Source organism: Galeopterus variegatus, unplaced genomic scaffold (genome assembly GCF_000696425.1).
Source record: "Galeopterus variegatus unplaced genomic scaffold, G_variegatus-3.0.2 Scaffold8, whole genome shotgun sequence".
Lineage (NCBI taxonomy): Eukaryota > Metazoa > Chordata > Mammalia > Dermoptera > Cynocephalidae > Galeopterus > Galeopterus variegatus.
The window spans coordinates 1,337,233-1,358,224 of record NW_007726119.1 but is presented as its reverse complement, the minus strand read 5'-3'; the positions used below and the strand labels follow the sequence as shown (position 1 = coordinate 1,358,224).

The following is a 20,992-nucleotide window of genomic DNA, read 5'->3' as shown; positions in this document are numbered from 1 at the left end:
ACTATTATCACATCTTAAAATAATTTTATATTAAAGAATATTAAGTAGCTTAATATATTAAAATACCCAGTGTTCATATTTCCAATAGTTTCGTAAATGTCATGAGATTTTGAGTTTGTTTCAATCAGACCCTAATAAGATCCACGTTTGGTTGATTGGTACGTTTCTTAATCCACTGGTTTTCCTCCACCTTGCTTTTTTGTATGATTTCTACCTGCTGCATTAAGTGGACTTGATCACCAGAGTGTCCTTGAACATGTTCGTCTATCCTGTGTTCTTCCTGTAAATCGTACATTTTAACAATTGAGGCTTGGAACCATCTAGACCTAGCCCAGCTTAGATCAGCCAGCCAAACTCTGGCCAAATTATACTCAAGTGAAAATATTGCTGTTGGAAGCCATTGAGTTTTGAGGTAGCTTATTTGCAGAATTACTGAGGCATATGTTAATACATTAACTTTTAAAACCATACATAAAATGAAAGGGAATTAGAAAAGGTATCTCCAGTTGCTTTGTATTATAGTCATACTTTGGATAAGACCTGGCACAGACAGATTCTAGAGTGAATTTGGTTTACATGGCTGGGAATGCAGGTGTCAACCTGGCACTGATACACAAACAGTAGTGTGTGAATTGGATGTCCCTTCAAAGCTCATTGATACATGAACAGTAGTGTGTGGATTGGATGTCCCCCCAAAAGCTCATTGAGACTTAATCCCCACTGTGACAGTGTTAAGAGGGTGAGAAATCCTATAATGGTAATTGAAAGGTGGGACCTTGAAGTGGTTAGATTGTGAGGAATGGTGGTCATGGGCGTGATTCTGAGGCCTTTAAAAGGACAGCCGGTGAAGAGCGAGCACTCTCTCTGCTCAAGCCATCTGCCACCTTGCAATGTGATACCCTGTGTTGCTGAAGTCACCACCAAAGACCCTTACCAGATGTGTTCCCTGGACTTTGGACTCCCCAGCCTCCCAAACCGTAAGCAATAAATTTTGTTTTCTTATAAATTACCCAGTTCCAGGTATTTTGTTATGAGCAACATAAATGGACTAATATAGAGACCAAGAAACAGAAAGTAGAGGGGTAGAGAGGAGGGGCCAAAGTATATGATGCTTTTAATTTCAAAAGAAACATTAACTACAAGTTTTGATGCTTTACTTGCGAAATCATATTTTTTTTTTTTTTTTTTTTTTTTTACAAACTACCCAGTTTCAGGAACAGACTAATACATTTATACATGTTTATGCCTTGAGAGGTCATGGCTTGAGTAACTTATATACTTGCTTGTAACTGTTTGAAACCCTCTCACAAAAGCAGGGGTTCCAAATGAAACTGAAACCGTACTTTTGCAGAGCTGGGCACACCTGGTGTTTTGCAGCAAAACATAGACAAGACACTGCTCCCAAGTGATCCTTCTTGACCTGGCTCTTCCAGGGTAGGAGGGCAGGTGGAGAGTTCTGCTGGGGATATACCCAGGAACCCTCCATGTTAGAGCAGCAGTCACACCCTCTTTTTCCTGGTTTTCAGAAATTCCTTTAGTCTGTTTCCCTTTTCAATTTACTACCCATTACTACTGATGGTTCAGTCTTCTCCTCTTGGTTTACTATGTTCAGACTCATAAAGTTGTTTATTTCTTACTTTCTTATCCCTCAAAAAATTCTCTATTCAAAGCTTTATTCAGGGAAGGGAGAGATGTAAAGCATCTCTCTTATCCATCTCCCTGACCGGGCTTCTCTGACTTGGATCCTACAGGGAAAGTCATAGACATATACACTCGTATTCTTAATGCTGGGTTGTTGGGAGTACAGAGAATGAAACATCTCAGGGAAACTCAATTCACATTAAGTAACTTTTGAGGTGGAACAGAAACATTGAATATAACACCATAATTTTCTAGAAAGGATTCATGGGGGTCAAGAGATTTGGCTTGTCAGTGCTTGAGTCAGCATTAGACAGCAGAGACACAGGGTAGGGATCCAGCTTGCATACAGCTGGGGGCTGAGTAAGAAAAGGAGGTTTGATTTGTGGAGCCCAAGAAGAGGACCAGCCTGGGCTCTTCTTGGATAAAGAGAAGTTATCTTAGAAAGCAGGTAATAATTAGAGAGGAATGAGTAATGCCATAAAATGGCAAAACTACCAGTAGCAACTGGAAACTGTCTGTAATCACTGGAAAGGGACCATGGAGCTATTGCTGAGCACACACTCTGTACCATCTTTAATGTTTCTTAAAGAAGTTAATTTTACTTCTGTCAGTTATTTTCAGCAGGTGTGGTACAAACATTGGCCATTATGACCAGAAAGAGGTAAACTCCTGGTTTTTAAAGCACCATATTACCTTTTGCACCATTTTTTAATCTAATCACATAGAAGCAGTTGATTTTACTGAGGACACCTTCTTCCAGAGCTTACTCCAGTCGTCACCAAGGGAGCACAGTATGATCCAGACAGAAAGTGACAGCTGACACCGAAGCTTTGTATACGTGCTCTCCAGTTATAGGATTCATAAATAAATGGGCATGGTTATGTTCCAACAAAGCTTTATTTACAAAGCTTTATTTAAAATAAAGCTTTATGTTCCAACAAAGCTTTATTTTATCTAGTTAAGTAGTACTTAACTAGAATAACAAAACCTGGGTTGTAAAGCAAGTTCTACAATTAATAATCAGTCAACTTGCAGCATGAATGTGAGGAGTCACCCTACCCTTTCTGAGCATCTCAATTCCCTTACTGAACTTTACATATATATGTATGGGGACCTGTATGTGTACAGGTGAAAGTACATGTGTGTGAGAGAACGTGCAAGTTGCTGTTCACAGATGAACTTTAGACTCTAGATGCCTTAGAAACTGTGTGCAGGGCCGGCCCGGTGGCGCACTGCTACAGTGCGCCGCTTGGGAGTGTGGCGGCGCTCCCACCGAGGGTTCGGATCCCACATACAGACCAGCCTTTCACTGGCTGAACGAGGTGCGGGCGCAACACCGAGGATTGCGATCCCGTAGCCAGTCCCGGTCCGGTATGGGCGCGACACTGAGGGTTGCGATCTGTTGCCGGACACGAAAAAAGACAAAAAAAAAAAAAGAAACTGTGTGCAAAACGTTTATGTGTATATTTGCACTTTCTCATAAAGGCTCTAATGTTTTCATCAGATAAAATAAAAAAAGCCAGTTATGAATGATTACACAAGATTACTGATAGGTCTTTGCAGCAGTAAATTCTAAGGAAATAAGATAAAAAAAAAATCATAGACACACACACATACACACTTTGCCATTAGATAAGTAACTACAAACTTTTTAATACTGTCTTCTTGTGTCTGTTTATTTCATAGAGAAAGGATGAGAGAAGCAGGTATAGTAGTGAGAAAAATAAAAATAATAAAAGTTAAACATACACAAAAGTTAACCACATAGTAAGAGCTGGAAAAATACTCAAATAATTGCGAGCCTATAAGAAACACAAAATAAATTACCTCATGTTCAATTTTTTGTCTATAGATTTAATATATTATCTCTGTTCTAACCCCAAATTTTATTTATGAAAAATTAAGACCAACTTTAAGAAGCTTCAATATTCACTTTTATTTATAAAAAAAATTTAAGGTATCAGAGTGCATATGGTGTAGTGTGATCTTGGTTTCGCACATTTATTCACGTGTTTTACATTATTTAGACTTTAACAAACAGACCATATGTGTATCTTTGCAATACCTGATAAAGATTTAGCTGTCTGGCACTTATACATGTATTATTAGCTTATTCTGGTGCTCTGCACTTCAAGAAGATGTTAAAATGACTTGCCTGTAATAACCCCAAGATGAAGATTTACTGAAGCAATTACGCTCCAGCAATTGCCATGCATTTGTGCTGGTTTTATTTTCCCCCTTAATTGAACGTAAACGTTTGCCAAAAAAAAAATCTGGAAATGAGGTTCTTAATTTTTAGTCCAATAAATAATTTTAGCTACACTTAATGTAGCTTCTTTAAGGCCTTCATACAATTGAAAAAATTAAAGTTGAGCATGTTATAACCCTGTTCATTTATAAAATAAAAAATAGAATTGTACAGGTTTGCAGTTAAAAGTTACTGTTCGAAACCTCTTACGCATGTGTCATAAGCTGCAACCCAACTCAAAATCCTGGGCACTGGCAGACAGGGCGTGCCCTGCCAGCAATGTGCGGCATTAGGAAAACACCATGATGTCAGAGGTCTAGACTTACATGTATTAAGCCACACGCCAGTAAATTCTCTGATAAATATGCATCATTTTAATAATCAGTATTTGATAGTGGATGAAAACATGCATTAGACTAAAAATGCCACAATTTTGTTTTTATATCTGTTCACTATAAAACTTTCTTTTTAAAATTTAAATCTTGGTTCCTATATTAGAATACACAATAATCAGGAGGATACATGATGGGGAGCCAGTTTTCAGTAAAAGATGCACAATGGGTCCATCCAAGTAACTTCATCAGCTACAACAAAACACAATAACTTATTATTATTAAAGGCAATGACAGATTTTTAAGCTCGATACTTAGGGTAAATTCTGTATCAGATATTTAAATAATAATAAAGCAGTAGCACACAGAACCTTCCTTCCTATCAACCTTTATTACTATCAACAAGTCAACCAGCCTTCCTACCAACCAACTTACCCTACTGGTTATTATTCCTACCTACTTTCCTTTATTCCCTCTGTGCTGCTAACTATTCTGTATTCCTTCCAGTTTAACTTACTGTTCCCTTCCTTCCTACCAACCCAACTTCCTTTCACTCATTTTTTCTGAGTGCCTACTATGAAAGCAAATACTGTTCTAGGCATCAAAAAAACCCAGCACTGAACAAACTCACTTCCCAACTTCATGAAACTTAAAGAAAAACAAATAGTAATAAATGAATGAATGAACAAACAATAATAATTTATCATTTATATAGTAAAAAAAAAAAACTTGAAATAATACAGAGTAAGTGGGAAGTGAGATGGTTGAGAAGGGTCTCTGAGGAAGTGAAATTAAGTTGAAATTTGAATGACGAGAGGAAATGTGCTCTGGAAATCTAGGAAAGAGCTTTCCACGCAGCTGGAGCAGTTAGTGTCAAGGTCCTTTGGTGGGGAAGGGCATGCTGTTTTAGCTGAACAGAAGGAGGCTGGGGTGGCAGAAGCAGAGTGAATAAGGGTAAGTGTGATATAAATACGGCTGCAGAGGCACGCAGGAACCCCTGGGCCACAGGGAGGAGCGTGGATTTTAGTCTAAACGTAACGGAAATTCACCAACACGTGTCAAAAGACATCTTTTCCAGCTACTGTGTGGAGAACAGACAGCAGGTGGGCAGAGTGGAGGGTACACAAGTTATAAAACACACCCTGATGTGAAAGTCTAGGGGGATCACTGGTTTTACAATCCTAAGTGCTCACAGACTATATTCTACATGATGAGACGACACTAGACATATTAACAATCAGCTCTAGAAAGAGTCCTCTTAACCTAGTCAAAACATCTGAAGGAACTAATTTGTCTTACAATTTAGACTGGTGAAAAAGTTCTGTGAGTAAAGATCACCTATAGCTTAGTGTAATTGTCAAAAATTTTCAGAGAAACCTACTGATTAGTCTTACATACAAAGCATACCTTAAATATATAGCATAATTAAGTACACTAGACCTGAACTTGAGGTACATTTGGCACTTCCAAAGTTTCCCTATCTTCAAATATCTTGTAGGCATAAACCAATTATGCATGTACAAGACAAAGTAAGACTAAAATAATTTCTGTAGAACTCTAGGTTTTTGTACTTGACAATAAACTTGTACAGAAAATAATTAATTAATTATAATTTATTGCAATTAACAAAAATGGCTAATCATTTCAAATAGAGTAAAATCAAATAGAAACTCTAAAAGTTCAACCATTTTAGAACTGAGACAACACATATTTAAAAGGAATTATTTGTTTCCCCCCAAAGAAAAACTGTGCCTTCCAATTATACAAAATTCATAGTGCATTTTGCCCTTGCTGAAAACATTTGAGGCTAAGTTAGATTTTTTGAATAGGAGTGAAAAATGTTTTAAAAATTTAAATACCTTATTGACTGTCTCACATATGCTTATTTTATAGATCACATTAATTAAAGTAATAATTGGTCATGATAAAATCAGTACTGTTATGTCACTACATAAGTGTTTTTAGTTATCTTGTCACTATGCAATATTGAAGTGAAACTTAACAGTGACAATTAAAACATCACTTACTTGAATACAATTTTTCCAGTTATCTTTTGTTGGTTTTTCTTCCACAAGTTTAGTTGCAAATTTAAGGCCTCTCCCATACATTTTATTTACTAATGCATGCTTGTATGCAAATGTCAAAACCTAGAATATAAAACAAGATAAAGCTTATCTATGAAATAACATTTTCAGGCACATAGCTTTACTAATAAAATAATTAATGAGGCTTTAACAAAAGTGTAGCTCCAAAATAAATATGTTACATCAAGTAAAATTTTAAAAAGTTTTTTAAAAAAACAATTATTATCTTCAAAAGAGCCAGGTATTCCAACAAACAGACAATTTATTTTGGGGAAGAAAACTAATATTATGAGAAATCACTAGCTGATGGAATCCATTTAAAAATACTTCATCATGCAAAAGAACAAGAGCTAACATAAGTAATTACAAAAAGATACCTTTAACTATTGCATCTGTCAAATATATTTACAATCATTTATTTATATTTTTGGTTTCCACTTTATTTTTTATTTTTAAAATTTTTTACTAAGAAGCAGCTGCTGTCCTGCTGTATATGGCAATGGTCATAATGCAGGTGTCACTCAGAAAGGGCTAACTACCATTTGAGAGGGTCCAGAGGAGACACATTTTTATTTATTTTTTTGTTGGTGGCCAGTAGGGGATCTGAACCCTTGACCCTGGTGTTAATAACAGCACATTTTAACCAACTGAGCTAACTGGCCAGCCCCTGGTCTCCACTTTGGAATGTGGAGAATGTTCTCAAAGAAAGGAGTCCTGTCACATTGACCTGTATTTTAGAGCCAAGCAAAGCATTCAACAACTGTTGCCATAAACATAGTAAACAGACATGTAATATAATGTATAGGCCCTAATACAGCAGTGCTATTGCAAAAACAGAATTATCTATAACAATTTTATTATGATGTTCATCAAGTATTTATGGATCTCTGAAAGTAGTGTTTGGCACATGACAGACCTTTGGTAACTGTTTGTTAATAATAACAGCAAATATTGTTGGAGGCCTTCCATCTACTTAATGCTCACTCATGGTAGGTGGTGTCACTATCCTCAGTCAACAGAAGCATCAAGATGTAGCAACTTGTGTAAGGTCACTTGTAGATAAAAGTGACAGAGGTGGGAGTCAAACTCTAAGGGCTAATTTCAGATCCAAATTCTTAACCTTTGGTACAGGACTGTCTCCTTCAGCTTCCTGAATACAACTGCAAACACACTCCTCCTACAAACAAACACACTGCAGTACTGTGGTGGGCAATCTGAAGCACACAGGAAGAATTTTTTCCTACTCCAGGGTTCTTTGCTGCAAATTACCACAGTTAATCCTGAGAACAAACATCTGTCTGCTAAAACAAAACCATGGTCTGTGCTGGGTGAGGAGAATTCTACTGATTTCATTTACTTTATTATCCTTTATCTCTACAGGGAAGGGAAATTGATAAAAACTTGTAGTTACATAGTCTATTGTAGGAATTGTAATAGAGAGTTAAATGGTATTTAAAAGGTCTTTATAATCAAAATTGAAAAAAGGTCATTAATGTTGCTTTTTCCAAACTGGACATTAAAACTGATTAGCTACAAACCAAGATGATAATTATTCTGAAATTAAAGAGTTTTGAGGAAAATAAATAACATGTAAACTAATCAGTATACTCTCCCCCTCCATCTCACACCCCCTACAAGTTAGCACATAAATAGACGTGGGGAGGCCTGAAGACAATTTCTAGAAGACTTTCTTTAGTTTCATACAAAACTGGTTTAACTAAAATGTTACTACATACATTCTCAAGCTGTTTTCAAAATTATTGTGGTTAAACAACCACTTTGCAGACAGATTAATATAATGGTAAAATGTTTTTTTAAAAAGTAAGACAAACATGAGGTATCAGGCTAAACATAACGTCTTCTTCAGAACTGGGCTCAGCCGCTTTCCATTCTTTTTTTCCCACTTCTGGCGGGGAAAGGGGGCACACGAGAGGTTTGTGAAGTAACCATCAAGAAAAAACTGTGCTAAATCAAGAAGCAGAAAGGTTACCTTATTGTCAAAAAGATCAGTCCATTTTGTAGTTTCCCAAAATGTTTCTGACAGGGAATCCAAAACACTTTCACCCTCCTCCTCCTTTGTTTCTGCATCGTCTGAAATCGCCCCATCTTGAGCTTGTGCATGAAGAAGGTGGTCTGCCAGCGCACAGCCTTTTCTACAAAGGGCATCGACGAGGGTGGATTTTTGTTTGTCCATATCACTGCACAGCAAATCAAAAAATATTTCACATATCAGTAAAATTTCTTTAAAGATACAGTCTTATCTGAAATTAAAATTCATGCATTCGTTTGCCTAAGATTTACAATGCAGAGACACTGTATGTTCATGTACGTACATCTGTATTATACATCAAATAAGATTCCTTATTATTCTTAACACCAAATAAGCCACTATTTTACACACATAGATTAAACAAGTTAGGGTAGCTGTACTTGGTTGAAACAGAATGCCGTAAGCAACAGAGTTGAAAGATTAAACAGTTCTAAATTCTGTCAGCTACGTAACTCTTAATCAGGCCAATACCTTTTACATCTTTAGATTTCCTACAAATAGCAATTATTACGTATTTGTCAATGTGTATGTACACACACACACGGAGGTTCTTCTGGTCATGACTTTTATTATAAACAACTCTGTAAGGTAGGTACTATTAATTACGCCCGTTTTGCAAAGAAAGAAACTGAGACTCATAGAGATTGAGCAATTTGTTCAAGGTCCTCCAGTTAGGAAGTGGTAGATCCCAGAAGCTTAGTAGTCTGGTTCTGGAATCTGTGCTCTTAATCACTAGGGTAAAAGGTCTTGCTACGAGGCAGGCATTTTTGTTTTCTTCCAACGCATTCCAAGTGCTTAGGACAATGTTCTTGGTTTGAAGACTGGCTTTCTTACTTCCTAGCGCTGGCAACTTAACCAAGTCATTTAACCTCTCGGCTTTGGTTTCCTCTTCTACGAAAGGGAAGAAAAAATGTCCTTATTTCACATGTTCTTTGGAAGATTAAATTTAAATGAGACAATGCATTTGCAATGTCCCATATACTCCCTTGTATATAATCGGTACTTGATAATCGGCACAGAATAGATAATTAATAATAACCTATACTCCAGGAAAAAGTATTTGTCTCTAGAATCCTTGCTTTTTTAAGGCATTCTGTCCAGCCCATGTCAGATGTGTGTGAAACAATGAGGACTGAAAGTGCTGAGAAAATGACAATGAGGCACTTGGATATGGAATGACCTAACAGTAAGAGTGATCCTGAAGGACCCAGAGTAAAAGGTGCCAACATGAGAAATCTGCTGAGACTCTAAAATCAACAAGGATTAGTAGAAAGACAATTACCAATCCAACAACTCGGGGGCTCAAGGGCTCATCAACTAACCCTGCACTGCTATGAGTCTTGTTCCTTTAAGAGACCACATAGTAGGGAACACGAAGGCAAAGCAACATGGAAAATGCTGCTGCTAAAACGTTTAAACTAGACTGGGACATTCTCAGAGGTTCAAAGTCCATTTGATTCCGTACTTTGAAAGTGAGCAGGGAAGCAATGTAAATACTATAGCTGCTGAAAAATCCTTTCCCATTTCAGAATTCATCTAAGAGGACAGTTATCAACCTTACTACATTTGCAATGTAGATTCAACTACGCCTAAAAGGTGACTAAGAGTTTATCAGCAAAGAGTTGCAGAGCTTTAAAAAACCAACTTTCACTCCCTTTTCATGGAAATGTGTCTGAGGACTGCCTGGTTGCTTTGGGCTTAAACAAAATAATTTACAAGTAGCTTTTTGGGAGTTAAAAGTTGTAAGGCATCTAACAGCTTCTCATTTATTGAGCCGCCCTCCTTACCCCCACCTTTCAGATGCCAAGCACCGTCCTAAATGTCTTCTTAGTAGTACTTCACTTTTGCTTTACAACAACCCTAGGAGTCAGGCACAACTATTATCCCTATTTAGTGAAAGAGAATGGGGGCCATGGAATGGGACTGACAAGGTAGGTTTCATCACTCTTACCCACACTGACTGATGGGCACTAGCTGTCCAGGAGAATGGCTGGAAGGATGCAGAACAGAAAAGACAAGCTGGGATGGCACAGGTGTTCTGTACGTGCAGACTTGTATTAAATTATCTGTAAGATCCCCTTCTATTTTAGCATCCTCTGACCCAATAATCTAAGCTCCACACATCTAGAATGTTCCTTTCCTACCCTCTAGTAACTTAGTACTGACCTCCTCATTTCAATACCTTATTAATCCATTAGGCTTTCCCCGCTCACAGAAAGTCAGCTTTCCTTCCTATAGACTTTTACAATTTAAAATACTTATATTTCATATCTCTTGATCATATCTTATCTGGCAATTTCATCTTCTGTAGTAGACTGTAAATTTTCTTAGAGAGTGTCTTATTCATTTTTTAAGTCACTCAGTGATGCCTTCCATATAGTATTTACTCAATCAACATATTTTGAATCAAATCTAGTTAGGTACTCATCAAGGTGATGACAGCTACATTTTAGGGAGCAACTTAACTTGAATCAGATACTTTAATACTTAAATAAGTAAAATACAATTTAAATTTAACTAAAGTGTAATATCGGATCGCCTACAAAAATTTAATACCATCTTTAAGAGTATGGAATGGCTCTTTTTGTCAATTTTTGACACAAGTGATTTAAGTGAAAGCAATTTTGTATAAAAATGAGAAATCAATGCTTAAGGCTGCTGCTACTTGCCAATAGATAATACCTATATGACATACTAAGTATTCCTTGATAGCATCTCGCCTTGAAATCAATGTATTTCAAGTCTGCATATAGTCCTCTGTTCAAACACAATTTGGTCAGAGTCTATTTCAGTCTGGCCAAAGCAGAGGCCTAGGGAAAAACACTTTAATTACTAGGATGGACAAGCAGACACAATGTTGCCAAAAACATAAACTAGCTTTACTCAGCATTTTTACAATGTTTTATGGCTTCTCTCTAATTTTATCCCAGTTTATTTCAAAGTCTCTACAGCTATATTACTTAACAGTTAGTACCCTATTTTAAAAATTATTTTTGATAGCAAGTAGAAATTGGAAAAAAAAAACAAAAACACTGAGATAAAAACAGTGAGAAAAGAGAATAAGAAAAAACAACTAATACTGTATTTCTGACTCATTTTAACCTGGAATTGAGTTTCCTCTGTGGATGGTAACATTTAGAAAACATAGACCAAAGTATCAGGAGACAGAAATGCACCTTATTATTTATTGAAATTTGAAAATGAGCCACACATGTGGTATTTCATAGACACCTGAATTTGAGAAAATTATATTATTTTCACAAATCATAAGTAGTAACAAATGCTAGAAAGCACAGGGGACAGTTAATGTCAGGTTCTGCAGTGGGGTCAAAGAACATTCAAAATGGGCCACTGTTTTTGGCAACTGGCTGTCACTGGTGATCTTGGGGAAGACAGTTTTCACATGATCAAGGCCAGACTCCTCCTGAAATAGGACACCGACTGGTTTTAAGGAAGTAGAACTGCAGTGTGGACTGCTCTTGCAGTAAAGCAGGGGCCAAGTGGGAGACAGGACATGACAGAGTCTGGCTGTAGGCTGAGGTGGAGATGCCTGAAAACAAGGGCAATGGTCTTGTCACTGGTGCAGTCATGAAGGAAAAGGAGGGGAGAGGATTCAGTGTCTAGACAAAAAGTGTCGGAGCAGGGGAGTCTCCTCACCCTCTGTGACAGAAAGGAAAGCAGTGAGGACGGGTGCAGGTAGGAGCTAATGCTCCCGGTTTTTCCTGTGAGATAAAAATGAGTCACACTGATCTTCTCAAGAAGGGGGTAGGACTAGAGGGAGAAATAAAAGGACACGGGGTTTGTAGACACATCTTGGTTTGAAGACTGGCTTTCTTACTTCCTAGTGCTGGCAACTTAACCAAGTCATTTAACCTGTCGGCTTTGGTTTCCTCTTCTACCAAAGGGAGGAAAAAATGTCCTTATTTCATATGTTCTTTGGAAGATTAAATTTATTTATTTATTTTTTTTATTTTTTATTTTTTTTGTCTTTTTCTGTGTCCGGCAACGGATCGCAACCCTCAGTGTCGCGCCCGTACCGGACCGGGACCGGCAACGGGATCGCAACCCTCGGTGTTGCCCCCGCGCCTCGCTCAGCCAGTGAGCGGGAACCGGTCCGTATGTGGGATCCGAACCCTCGGCTGGAGCGCAACCGCGCTTCCCAAGCGGCGCACTAGCGCAGTGCGCCACCGGGCCGGCCCGGAAGATTAAATTTAAATGAGATAATGCATTTGCAATGTCCCATATAGTCCCTTGTACATAATCGGCACTTGATAAGCAGTGTTTATACTTTCTATTATGGCAACAAAATGGCAATGTTTTAAGATTACTCCTTAGAAAACTGTGAAAGGTACCAACAACGGTCAACCAATTAATTTAAAATGAATTTTATTCCACATGAAAATTACTGCTTGTAGGATTCATAAGATCTTATAATATCAACACAAACAACGTAACATTGAGAGTTCTAGCAAGTTTAGATCCAAGTATTTAATGTAGAAAAAAATATTGACTGAAGCAGATGGAATTTTTAAGGAAAATCATAATACTTTCAGGCAGCCTGAACAGTTTGGGTTTATTAGTTATAATAACTATAAAGGAATGTGGATATTGCTACCATTGTAAGTTAACGACCACTTAGGTCAAAAATAAACCAAAGTGATAGAGGAAACACTAACATTGGGAGAGCTACCATGAAGTGATGGTAAGAGTGCAGAGTTCACAGCAGGGTGAAAGTGGCTGAATGGCACTTGGTTCAGAGTTGTTGGACTGTTACACCAACACTTGGAAACCATACTCTTACATGGAAGGAACCACGACAATCACCTATAAACCCAGTTAAGCATCTCTGTGTCCACAGAGCATTAGGTTTCATAAAGGCTAAACTATAAATTCTTCCCTTCCCTTCTTGCCACCATGAGACTAAAGTTGCCAGATAATAGTCTTAACCTAATTTTATTTTTGATCATATTTTTTTTTACCAGGCATTACAAACCAAATTTGAGGTTTTTCATGCTATTGGTCAAATAAATAATTTAAAAATTAATTTTATAGTCTTATTCTTCTGTTTTCTCCACACATCCAGTTCACACAAATCCCCAGGTGGGAGCTGCTTATCACAGCTGTTCAAACCCCTCCAGCTTGACGGCACCTACTGGTAGAGAGAAAACAGACTACTTTTCTTGGGCTTAGTCTTAAAAGAATTGGAGAAAACTATTATAAAATTTTTAAGGAGATAGTATCCAAATACTGTTAATTCTGATTATAAAGATATAACAAACATCAGAAAGAACATTCGCAATAACATTAGTCCCTACTTTTTAAATAAGTAACTAAGAAATGAGATGCAAGAAAGATTATTTACTGGTTAGGTACTTTTTTATAGTAGCTGCATCAGGCCTGGGGTCAGTCTTCATTGCAATATAAACTGCTAGGGCTGTTTGATCTATATGAGAAATAACAGCATTGGCAGCGTCAACAATTTCATTAAGTCTTTTCATTCGTTCCTGGAGAGGAAAAAAGAAAAAATGGGTGTATCAGCCAGTACACTAAAGCATTTTAACTTCTGTTGTCTTGACTCTGAGAGGTGCAACCGCAGTGTCGGAGGCCTCTGCAATCTCCTTGCAGCCTAGGGGCTCCATGTGACCTCTGATGTGATTTGTAATTGCCAGCACCACTAGAAAACTCGAGCTTAGGCCCTGCTGAGGTTCCAAGGTGAGAGTAAGCTAAATATGAAGTTCATAAAAATGTGGGGTTTTTCTTTGTTTTGTTTTTACAAAGGTATCTCCTTTTCTGCATTTATGATGTAACCGGCTATATTATTATTATTAGTCCCACAACACATAAAATCAGATGTATAAAAAACAGCACTAGCTAATGAAACATTCTTTCTAATCCATCATTAAAAACACAAAGATGAGAGTGAGCAAGGTTATAATCAACAGAGTCTAACTATGAATACCACAATGTTCCAGCAATTTGCTTCTCTCTTGTTAAAGTCTCTTAAGAGGTCTTCTTTAAACACCCTGTAGCTCACTGTACACCCTTAATAATTTTTAACTGATTATGGCGAGCACTTACCTACCGCCATGATTACTAATGAGAGCTGGTTCATGTTAAGACAGTCTGGAACGATGGCTAATTTTTGCAAATCAGCATCATTAGCAAAGTTAATGCAAAGTAGGAATTCTTCTTTTACTGGAGATGTTTAGATTTCCAACCAGCCAGGACCACTGCCTCCTGCTCCTTGCCCTTTAGGTTAAGGTCACAGAAGTAATCCTTACGGCATCTTCTCTACTACTGCTCTCACTGACTAAGCATGAGCAAGAACCCCAAACTAAACTCTAGTAGTGACCAGGTTCTCTAATTACCTTGATGAAAATAGCTTAATAGACCATTCAGTTTGAGAAAACATGTTTTCAATCGGCAAGAACAGAAAACAAAGATAACAGTACATTTTTATTCGCAATATGAAGCTTATCTAATATTACAAGCAAAATAAGATATATTAAAAATGAACACATCCAACCTTTTCAGCATCCAACTGATGAAGTCGTGCAACGTACAGAGGAAGATAGTTAGGATATGTTTCTTTCAATTCATTATAGATGTCACTAGAATCCAGCCTATGTAAAAAAAAAGAGAAACCTTCACTATTTTCTTTTAAAAAGAAAATTTCTGTCTCCTCTATTATTTTACATTGTTTGGAAGTTTCAATAAAATAGGGCAACAATTTGAAATGCAAGTACAGTCATTAACAAAGATTATCATTATTTGTAGGTAGTACAAATCCTTACCTAGAAAACCAAGAAAATCAAACTGAAAATTATTTCAATTAAGAATTCAGTAAGATGTTCAGATAAAAATAAGCACAGATTTCTTACATACGAGCTATAACTAGATTTATTAAAATGAGGACAAATATGATCACAAACAGCAAGCAAGATTAAATGATTTAGAAATGTTTAAGATCTAGGGCCGGCCCAGTGGCGCACTGGATAGTGCGCCGCTTGGGAGGCGCGGCAGTGCTGCCGCCCGAGGGTTCGGATCCCACATACAGACCGGCTCCCGCTCACTGGCTGAGCGAGGCGTGGGAGCAACACCGAGGTTTGCAATCCCGTTGCCGGTCCCTGGTCCGGTACGGGGGCAACACTGAGGGTTGCAATCCGTTGCCGGACACGGAAAAAAAAGACAAAAAAACAAAAAAAAAAAAAAGATAGGATCCTGACAAAACAGGATTCAAAAAAAGGAGGTCCACATAATCCCAAACGTTCACACAATGATATATATGGGCAATTTTCTAAGAGAACGTCCACAGTTTTTCTGAGATACTCAAAGTGGTTGTCCATGATCTCATAAAAGGAAAAAACTTCTGGGCCACGTAAAACATAAAACTCAACTCTTTCCCACAAAGCAAAAAAAAAAAAAAAAAAAAAAAAAAAAAAAAAAAAAAAAAAAAAAAAAAAAAAGAAATGTTTAAGATCTATAAGAAGCTATCAGTTTTACAATCTCCTTCTGCCCCACCAGCAAAATCTCTAAGCCTGAGATCTGAAGTGTTGGGGTGAGAGAATTACAAACTTTTCTCTGAGTGACACTCTGACCCAATGGAAAGGGGGAACCTCGCCTGGCATGGAACCACAGCCTTCCAAGCAATGGGGCCCTGGTGTCCTCAACAGTACTTCACAGGTGGGGACTGGGCAGAAGAAGGGAGTCCCCACCTCTTAACTGAACTGAAACTCAGCCTCAACAGTAGGTAGCTGGGTGGGATGAGAAATGAATTCCTGTTCCTCCCAAGGGAAAGGAAGCTTTCTCTCCAACTGGGAGCCAAGAAAGAGAGGGAGCCTCTGTGTCTGTGGTGGCAATGTTTGAAGTCGAGTTTCTGCCTCACTGGACTGGGGGCAGTGGTCTTGGTTCAAGTACCACAGACTCTGTTTTTCTTACCAAATTTTTGAAAATATTTTCGAATAGATGTTTCTTCATATGCTATATGGTCCTTAAGACCATTTCCAGAGGCTTTAAAAGGTTGTTTTTTTAAAAAAATAATTTTCACTAGTTTTACTGGTTGGTGAGCAGCATCATGGGTCAGGCCATCACGCTGGAAGTCAACCTCGGCAGTTCACTTTTGAAGAATTCCCGCTGTATTGTCAACTGTTTATAACATTCTACAATCAGCCAGAGACAGACCCGAAGACTCTGACTTCTGGTGGAAAAACAACCTAGTTTTAAGTGTGAAGGTTTATTTAAATGTGACTGACATTGTAACGGTTCAATCCTTGGGAATTATTTATTCATTATGATGATCTCTGTTCCCCCTAAAACCTCATTATTGCAAGGATTACACATAGTCAGTTAAAGAGAACTCCCACAGAAAATCAGTAGTAACAGAAATAATGGAAAACAAATGGAAAAAGCAACCAATTAGGCTACATACAATAAATTTCTACTATGTAAAAAGTTAAAAGTCAAAGAATAAACTGGGGAAAATCTGAAAAGTACAGAAAAGTGTTAATATCTTTTATATTAAAAAGTTTAAACTGAAAAGAAAAATCTAATGTCTCAGCAGAAAATGGGCAAAGAATATGTTCAACCGACAGAATGAATGGTAACATTAAAACAGCTCAATTTTAGTAATAACCAAAGAAATGAAATTTAGGATAGCAATAATGACCCCCCCCCCCCTTTTTTGCATCCTTTAGTAGCATACACACACTGCTAGATAGAGAATAAATTATTATGTTTGCTCTAGAAAGCAATTTGGCAAAACACACCAAGATCGACTTTTAAAAATTAATATTTGATTGAATAATTATTCTTCTAAGATGCTATCTGATAGAAATTTTTTTTAAAAACATCTTTAATATACATATAAAATGTTTAAACATTATACTGCATCCATAGGACCACATACTATATAGTCATTGAAAATAGTATTTTAAAGGACTATTAAATGACACAGGAAATTCTCATAATCAAAAAGTAACTGGAAAACTGGGACACAATTTCATTCACACTGCTACTGTACAAATACAGAGAAAAATAATAATACGACAATAATTATCTTTGGAAGGTGGGCAAAAGTGATTTTTATTTCTTTTTAAACCTTCCAATAAAATACTTTTCCAAAAGAAAATTAGAATAAATGATTAAAATAGAAATTAAAAAATTTTCTCATCAAAAGAGGTAATTATAAAATCAACAAATATAAAGAAAATCTAAAAGCAACTGTAATCCTACCATCTGAGGTTAACTTTTTTGAATACGGCCTATGCGTACACACATACTATTGTTATAGTAGGGAAAATAAAACTAAATACTTAGAGGAGTAAAGTCCATTTAAAAACCTACTTTGTCATCCATTGAATTTTAAGATCTCGCAATGCTTCAGTAAACTCTTCTTTTAAGTCTTTCTCTTTTTCTGAATCTTTTTCCTTATCTTTGCTGCCATTTTTACTCTTTGTTGGTGGAGTTATTAGGTAGTAATGAACAGGTATTACATCCTATGAATGTGAAGAGAGATTCTTAGATTAATAGGCTTAATTTCATATACTTTAAAATCATCTTCAATAGCTAAATGTCACATAACATGGGATACACTTGAGTTGCACTACATTGTATTCCAGATGCAACACATCGAAAATTCCAATCTGTGACCACGGTAATTTTCTCCCACACTTTATAGTACTGATGCTTCTAAAACCTCTCTCAAAATAAAGGAGATAAGAACAAACTTTCCCCCATTTGAGTATATTTGGTATTCTCAGCTTTACTTGACAGACTGATGACAGAAGTGCACTGTCCTCCACATTTTAAATCTGAGAAGAGGAGGGAATAGATAAGACTCAAAAGAAAAAAGACCCTCTTTTCTAAGCAAATTCAAGGAGACATTTACTGCTCCATTCAGTCAGGAGGACTTCCTAAGCCCGGCGCTGTGCCAGGGAATGCTCTAACCAGGGAAAAACAGAGGAGACAAGGCCCTTTCCTGCCCTTATGAACATGCAATCCAACTGGGAAAGTTAGACTATAAGCATACAAGTAAATAAATTCTGATAGTGACATATGACATGACACAAATAAAGCAGGATAGACAGTGACTGTTAAGGTGGATGGAGCAATGCAGACAAAACGGTTATGGAAAACCACTCTGAAGAGGTAATACCTGATCTCAATGAAGCTAAATAACCTAACTGAAGAGAGAAGAAGCCCATCCAGTCCAGGAATTAGTGTCTGAAGGTAGAAGATGAGCAAGTGCAAAAACCTGAACTTGGTATATGGCAGGCACAGCTGCATGTACTGAGAAAGTGGGCAGTGGCCATATTAAGTAGGGCTTCACAGAATGAGATAAAATTAGATTTTATTCTAAGTGCACTAAGAAGCCTAAGAGAAGAGTTTTATGCAAGGCAATGACATAAAGATTTTTGCTTTTCATTTAATGACTCTGGATCTTGTGTGGACTAAATACTTTGGTTTGTTTTTAATAACCTTTGATACTTTTTGGAGAATGGATCACAGAGGGCCAAAGTGGAGGCAAGTTAGGAAGCAAACCTAGGAACTCCTACACTGCCTTGGACTGAAGAACAGGCTGTAGAAATGGAAGAAAATGAACTGATTTGAACTATTCTTGGAGGGCAGAACCAATAGTGCTTGCTGATGGTGCTGAAAACTACAGGGATAAACAAAACCAGCTAGGGATGGGGGAAGAGAACAGACTAAGTCCAGGACTTGGTCCAAAGCATTCTATTATCTAGGTGCTCTGGTAGTAAGAATGACAGAAAACAAAGAGTCTGGCGTCATGGAAACCATGAGAAAAAGCCACGTGAAGAGAGGAAGTGATCAACTGGTGACTTGGCTGAGAGGTGGCATACGACAGGGAGGGCAGTAACCAAACAGCCTGGCAGCACAGAGCCTGTGATCGCCTCAGCAGGAGTGCTGTTAGTGGACAGTGGGGCGTAAAGGCCAATGATGGAGAGACGAAGAGAAAATGGGAAGGAAACAAGTCTATAGTTCTTTTGAGAAGTTCTGCTTTGAAGAGAGCAGAGAAAGAAATGGAATATAATTACATCTATTTTATTAGTATGTAAGTCTTTACTTACGAAAAGTAATGCATTACTTGAGAAATAAAATCACATTATATTTACTAAATTTGTTTTTGGCACTAACTGTGTGTCCTTAATTAAATCATTATTTATCTAGTTTCTCAAATTCTATCTTCAGGTTTATACTAAAAACGCTGCTAAATTAAAACCTTATATTCATTTTAATTAACAAAGCTTCTAAAATTGGAACAAATTATGTTGCCAAAAAGACTTTTACTGCCCTAATCACAGTAATTTCAGAAGAAACTTTCCACAGGTTGAGTCAAAAATACTACTGTGAGCCCAAATCTCCCCTCAAATAAGTTTAGGTGTATATAATATATAAATATGCCCATTTAAATGTTCACAAACTCAATTTTGGGGGTATAAAATCATATAATAGTAAATACGAGAAACTGCTGCTGTAGTTCTAATAATACTCCAACATAAAATAATAATTACTCTTGTCATATGACTCATTTAAAGCACAGAAAAACACTCTGATGTAAGATAACCATAGCAATATATTTATAGCCATCCAGCACCAATCTCCCTCTGAGGTCAGGGAGCCAGAGCCTGTAAAAAAGGGCCTTATGTGAAGCGTGAGACTGGGAAAAGGAAACAGGTTTATTGTGTGGGCTAGCTCTTTCACTACCTTCCCCCCCATCTTGAGGTTCACTCTCCTGGGTGGGCTCTGTCCTGGGCAAAGGCAAGGTAAGGTGTTTGCAAAATCTGAGCTGATAATCTACCACCGAGTTCATATGGAACAGACTGCTTCAGTGTCACCCGTGTAGCAGTGAGAATACATCTAAGAATTAAAGGTATAAGTGGCCTCCAATATTTACTTTCTGTTAATACAGTTCTATTCTCTTTGGAGTCGAGCTTCTTTACCATCCAGTGTGTTAGAACATGAACGACACTTGCCTGGCAGTCCCCGTTCATTCTAACATCAATGTATCCTCCCTAAGCTTCTCATGCTCCTCACCCTGTTAGGGAGAGTATGACACTTTCCAGGCAGAAAGCCTATGTGTGGTGAGGCAGTTCCTTCTCTGGAACCCAGAAGTAAGGCGTTTGCCATTATTTAGTACAAAAGAGAGAAAACAGAATTGAATTTAAAATAAGCAATCTATTAAAATTAACTGATAATTAATGATTAACAAAAGTATACTAAAAAATAGGAAGAAATCATGTATCATAGCAACCTTAAATTATCACTAAAAGCACAAAAGACACAAGGAAAGTTTATAATAAGTTGTCTTAGGGAAAAGTTAAGGTTTTGTAACCAGCATTTTATATATTAAATATGTCAAATTAGCAATTCTAAATGTTAGTATAATCCTATAAAATATTTCAGGACAGGAATTTTTTTATTAAAAATTATAAACCTAGTAGTTTTAATTTCTTTTTTTCTTTTTTTTTTTTTTTCCTTTTTGTCTTTTTCCGTGCCCGGCAACGTATCGCAACCCTCAGTGTCGCGCCCGTACCGGACCGGGACCGGCCACGGGATCGCAACCCTCGGTGTTGCTCCCGCCCCTCGCTCAGCCAGTGAGCGGCCGGTCTGTATGTGG

At 37.3% G+C, this 20,992-nt stretch overlaps 1 protein-coding gene across 4 annotated transcripts in view; it reads right to left on the bottom strand.

The window, feature by feature from the left end:
• Positions 1-3,299: 3,299 nt before the first annotated feature.
• TPP2 (tripeptidyl peptidase II) overlaps positions 3,300-20,992 on the bottom strand; it is a 72,269-nt gene continuing 54,576 nt past the window's right edge. For 2 of the 4 annotated variants that reach the window (XM_008582078.1, XM_008582006.1), the window contains 6 exons: positions 17,698-17,849; positions 14,882-14,978; positions 13,729-13,859; positions 8,296-8,503; positions 6,249-6,368; positions 3,300-4,473 (listed from right to left, as the gene is read on the bottom strand). In XM_008582078.1, coding sequence (XP_008580300.1) covers positions 4,384-4,473; positions 6,249-6,368; positions 8,296-8,503; positions 13,729-13,859; positions 14,882-14,978; positions 17,698-17,849 — 798 coding nt within the window. In that variant the 3' untranslated portion in view covers positions 3,300-4,383. Of the gene's footprint in view, positions 4,474-6,248; positions 6,369-7,394; positions 7,483-8,295; positions 8,504-13,717; positions 13,860-14,881; positions 14,979-17,697; positions 17,850-20,992 lie in introns of those variants that run through there. The other 2 variants (XM_008582223.1, XM_008582155.1) reach the window with 2 other exon arrangements.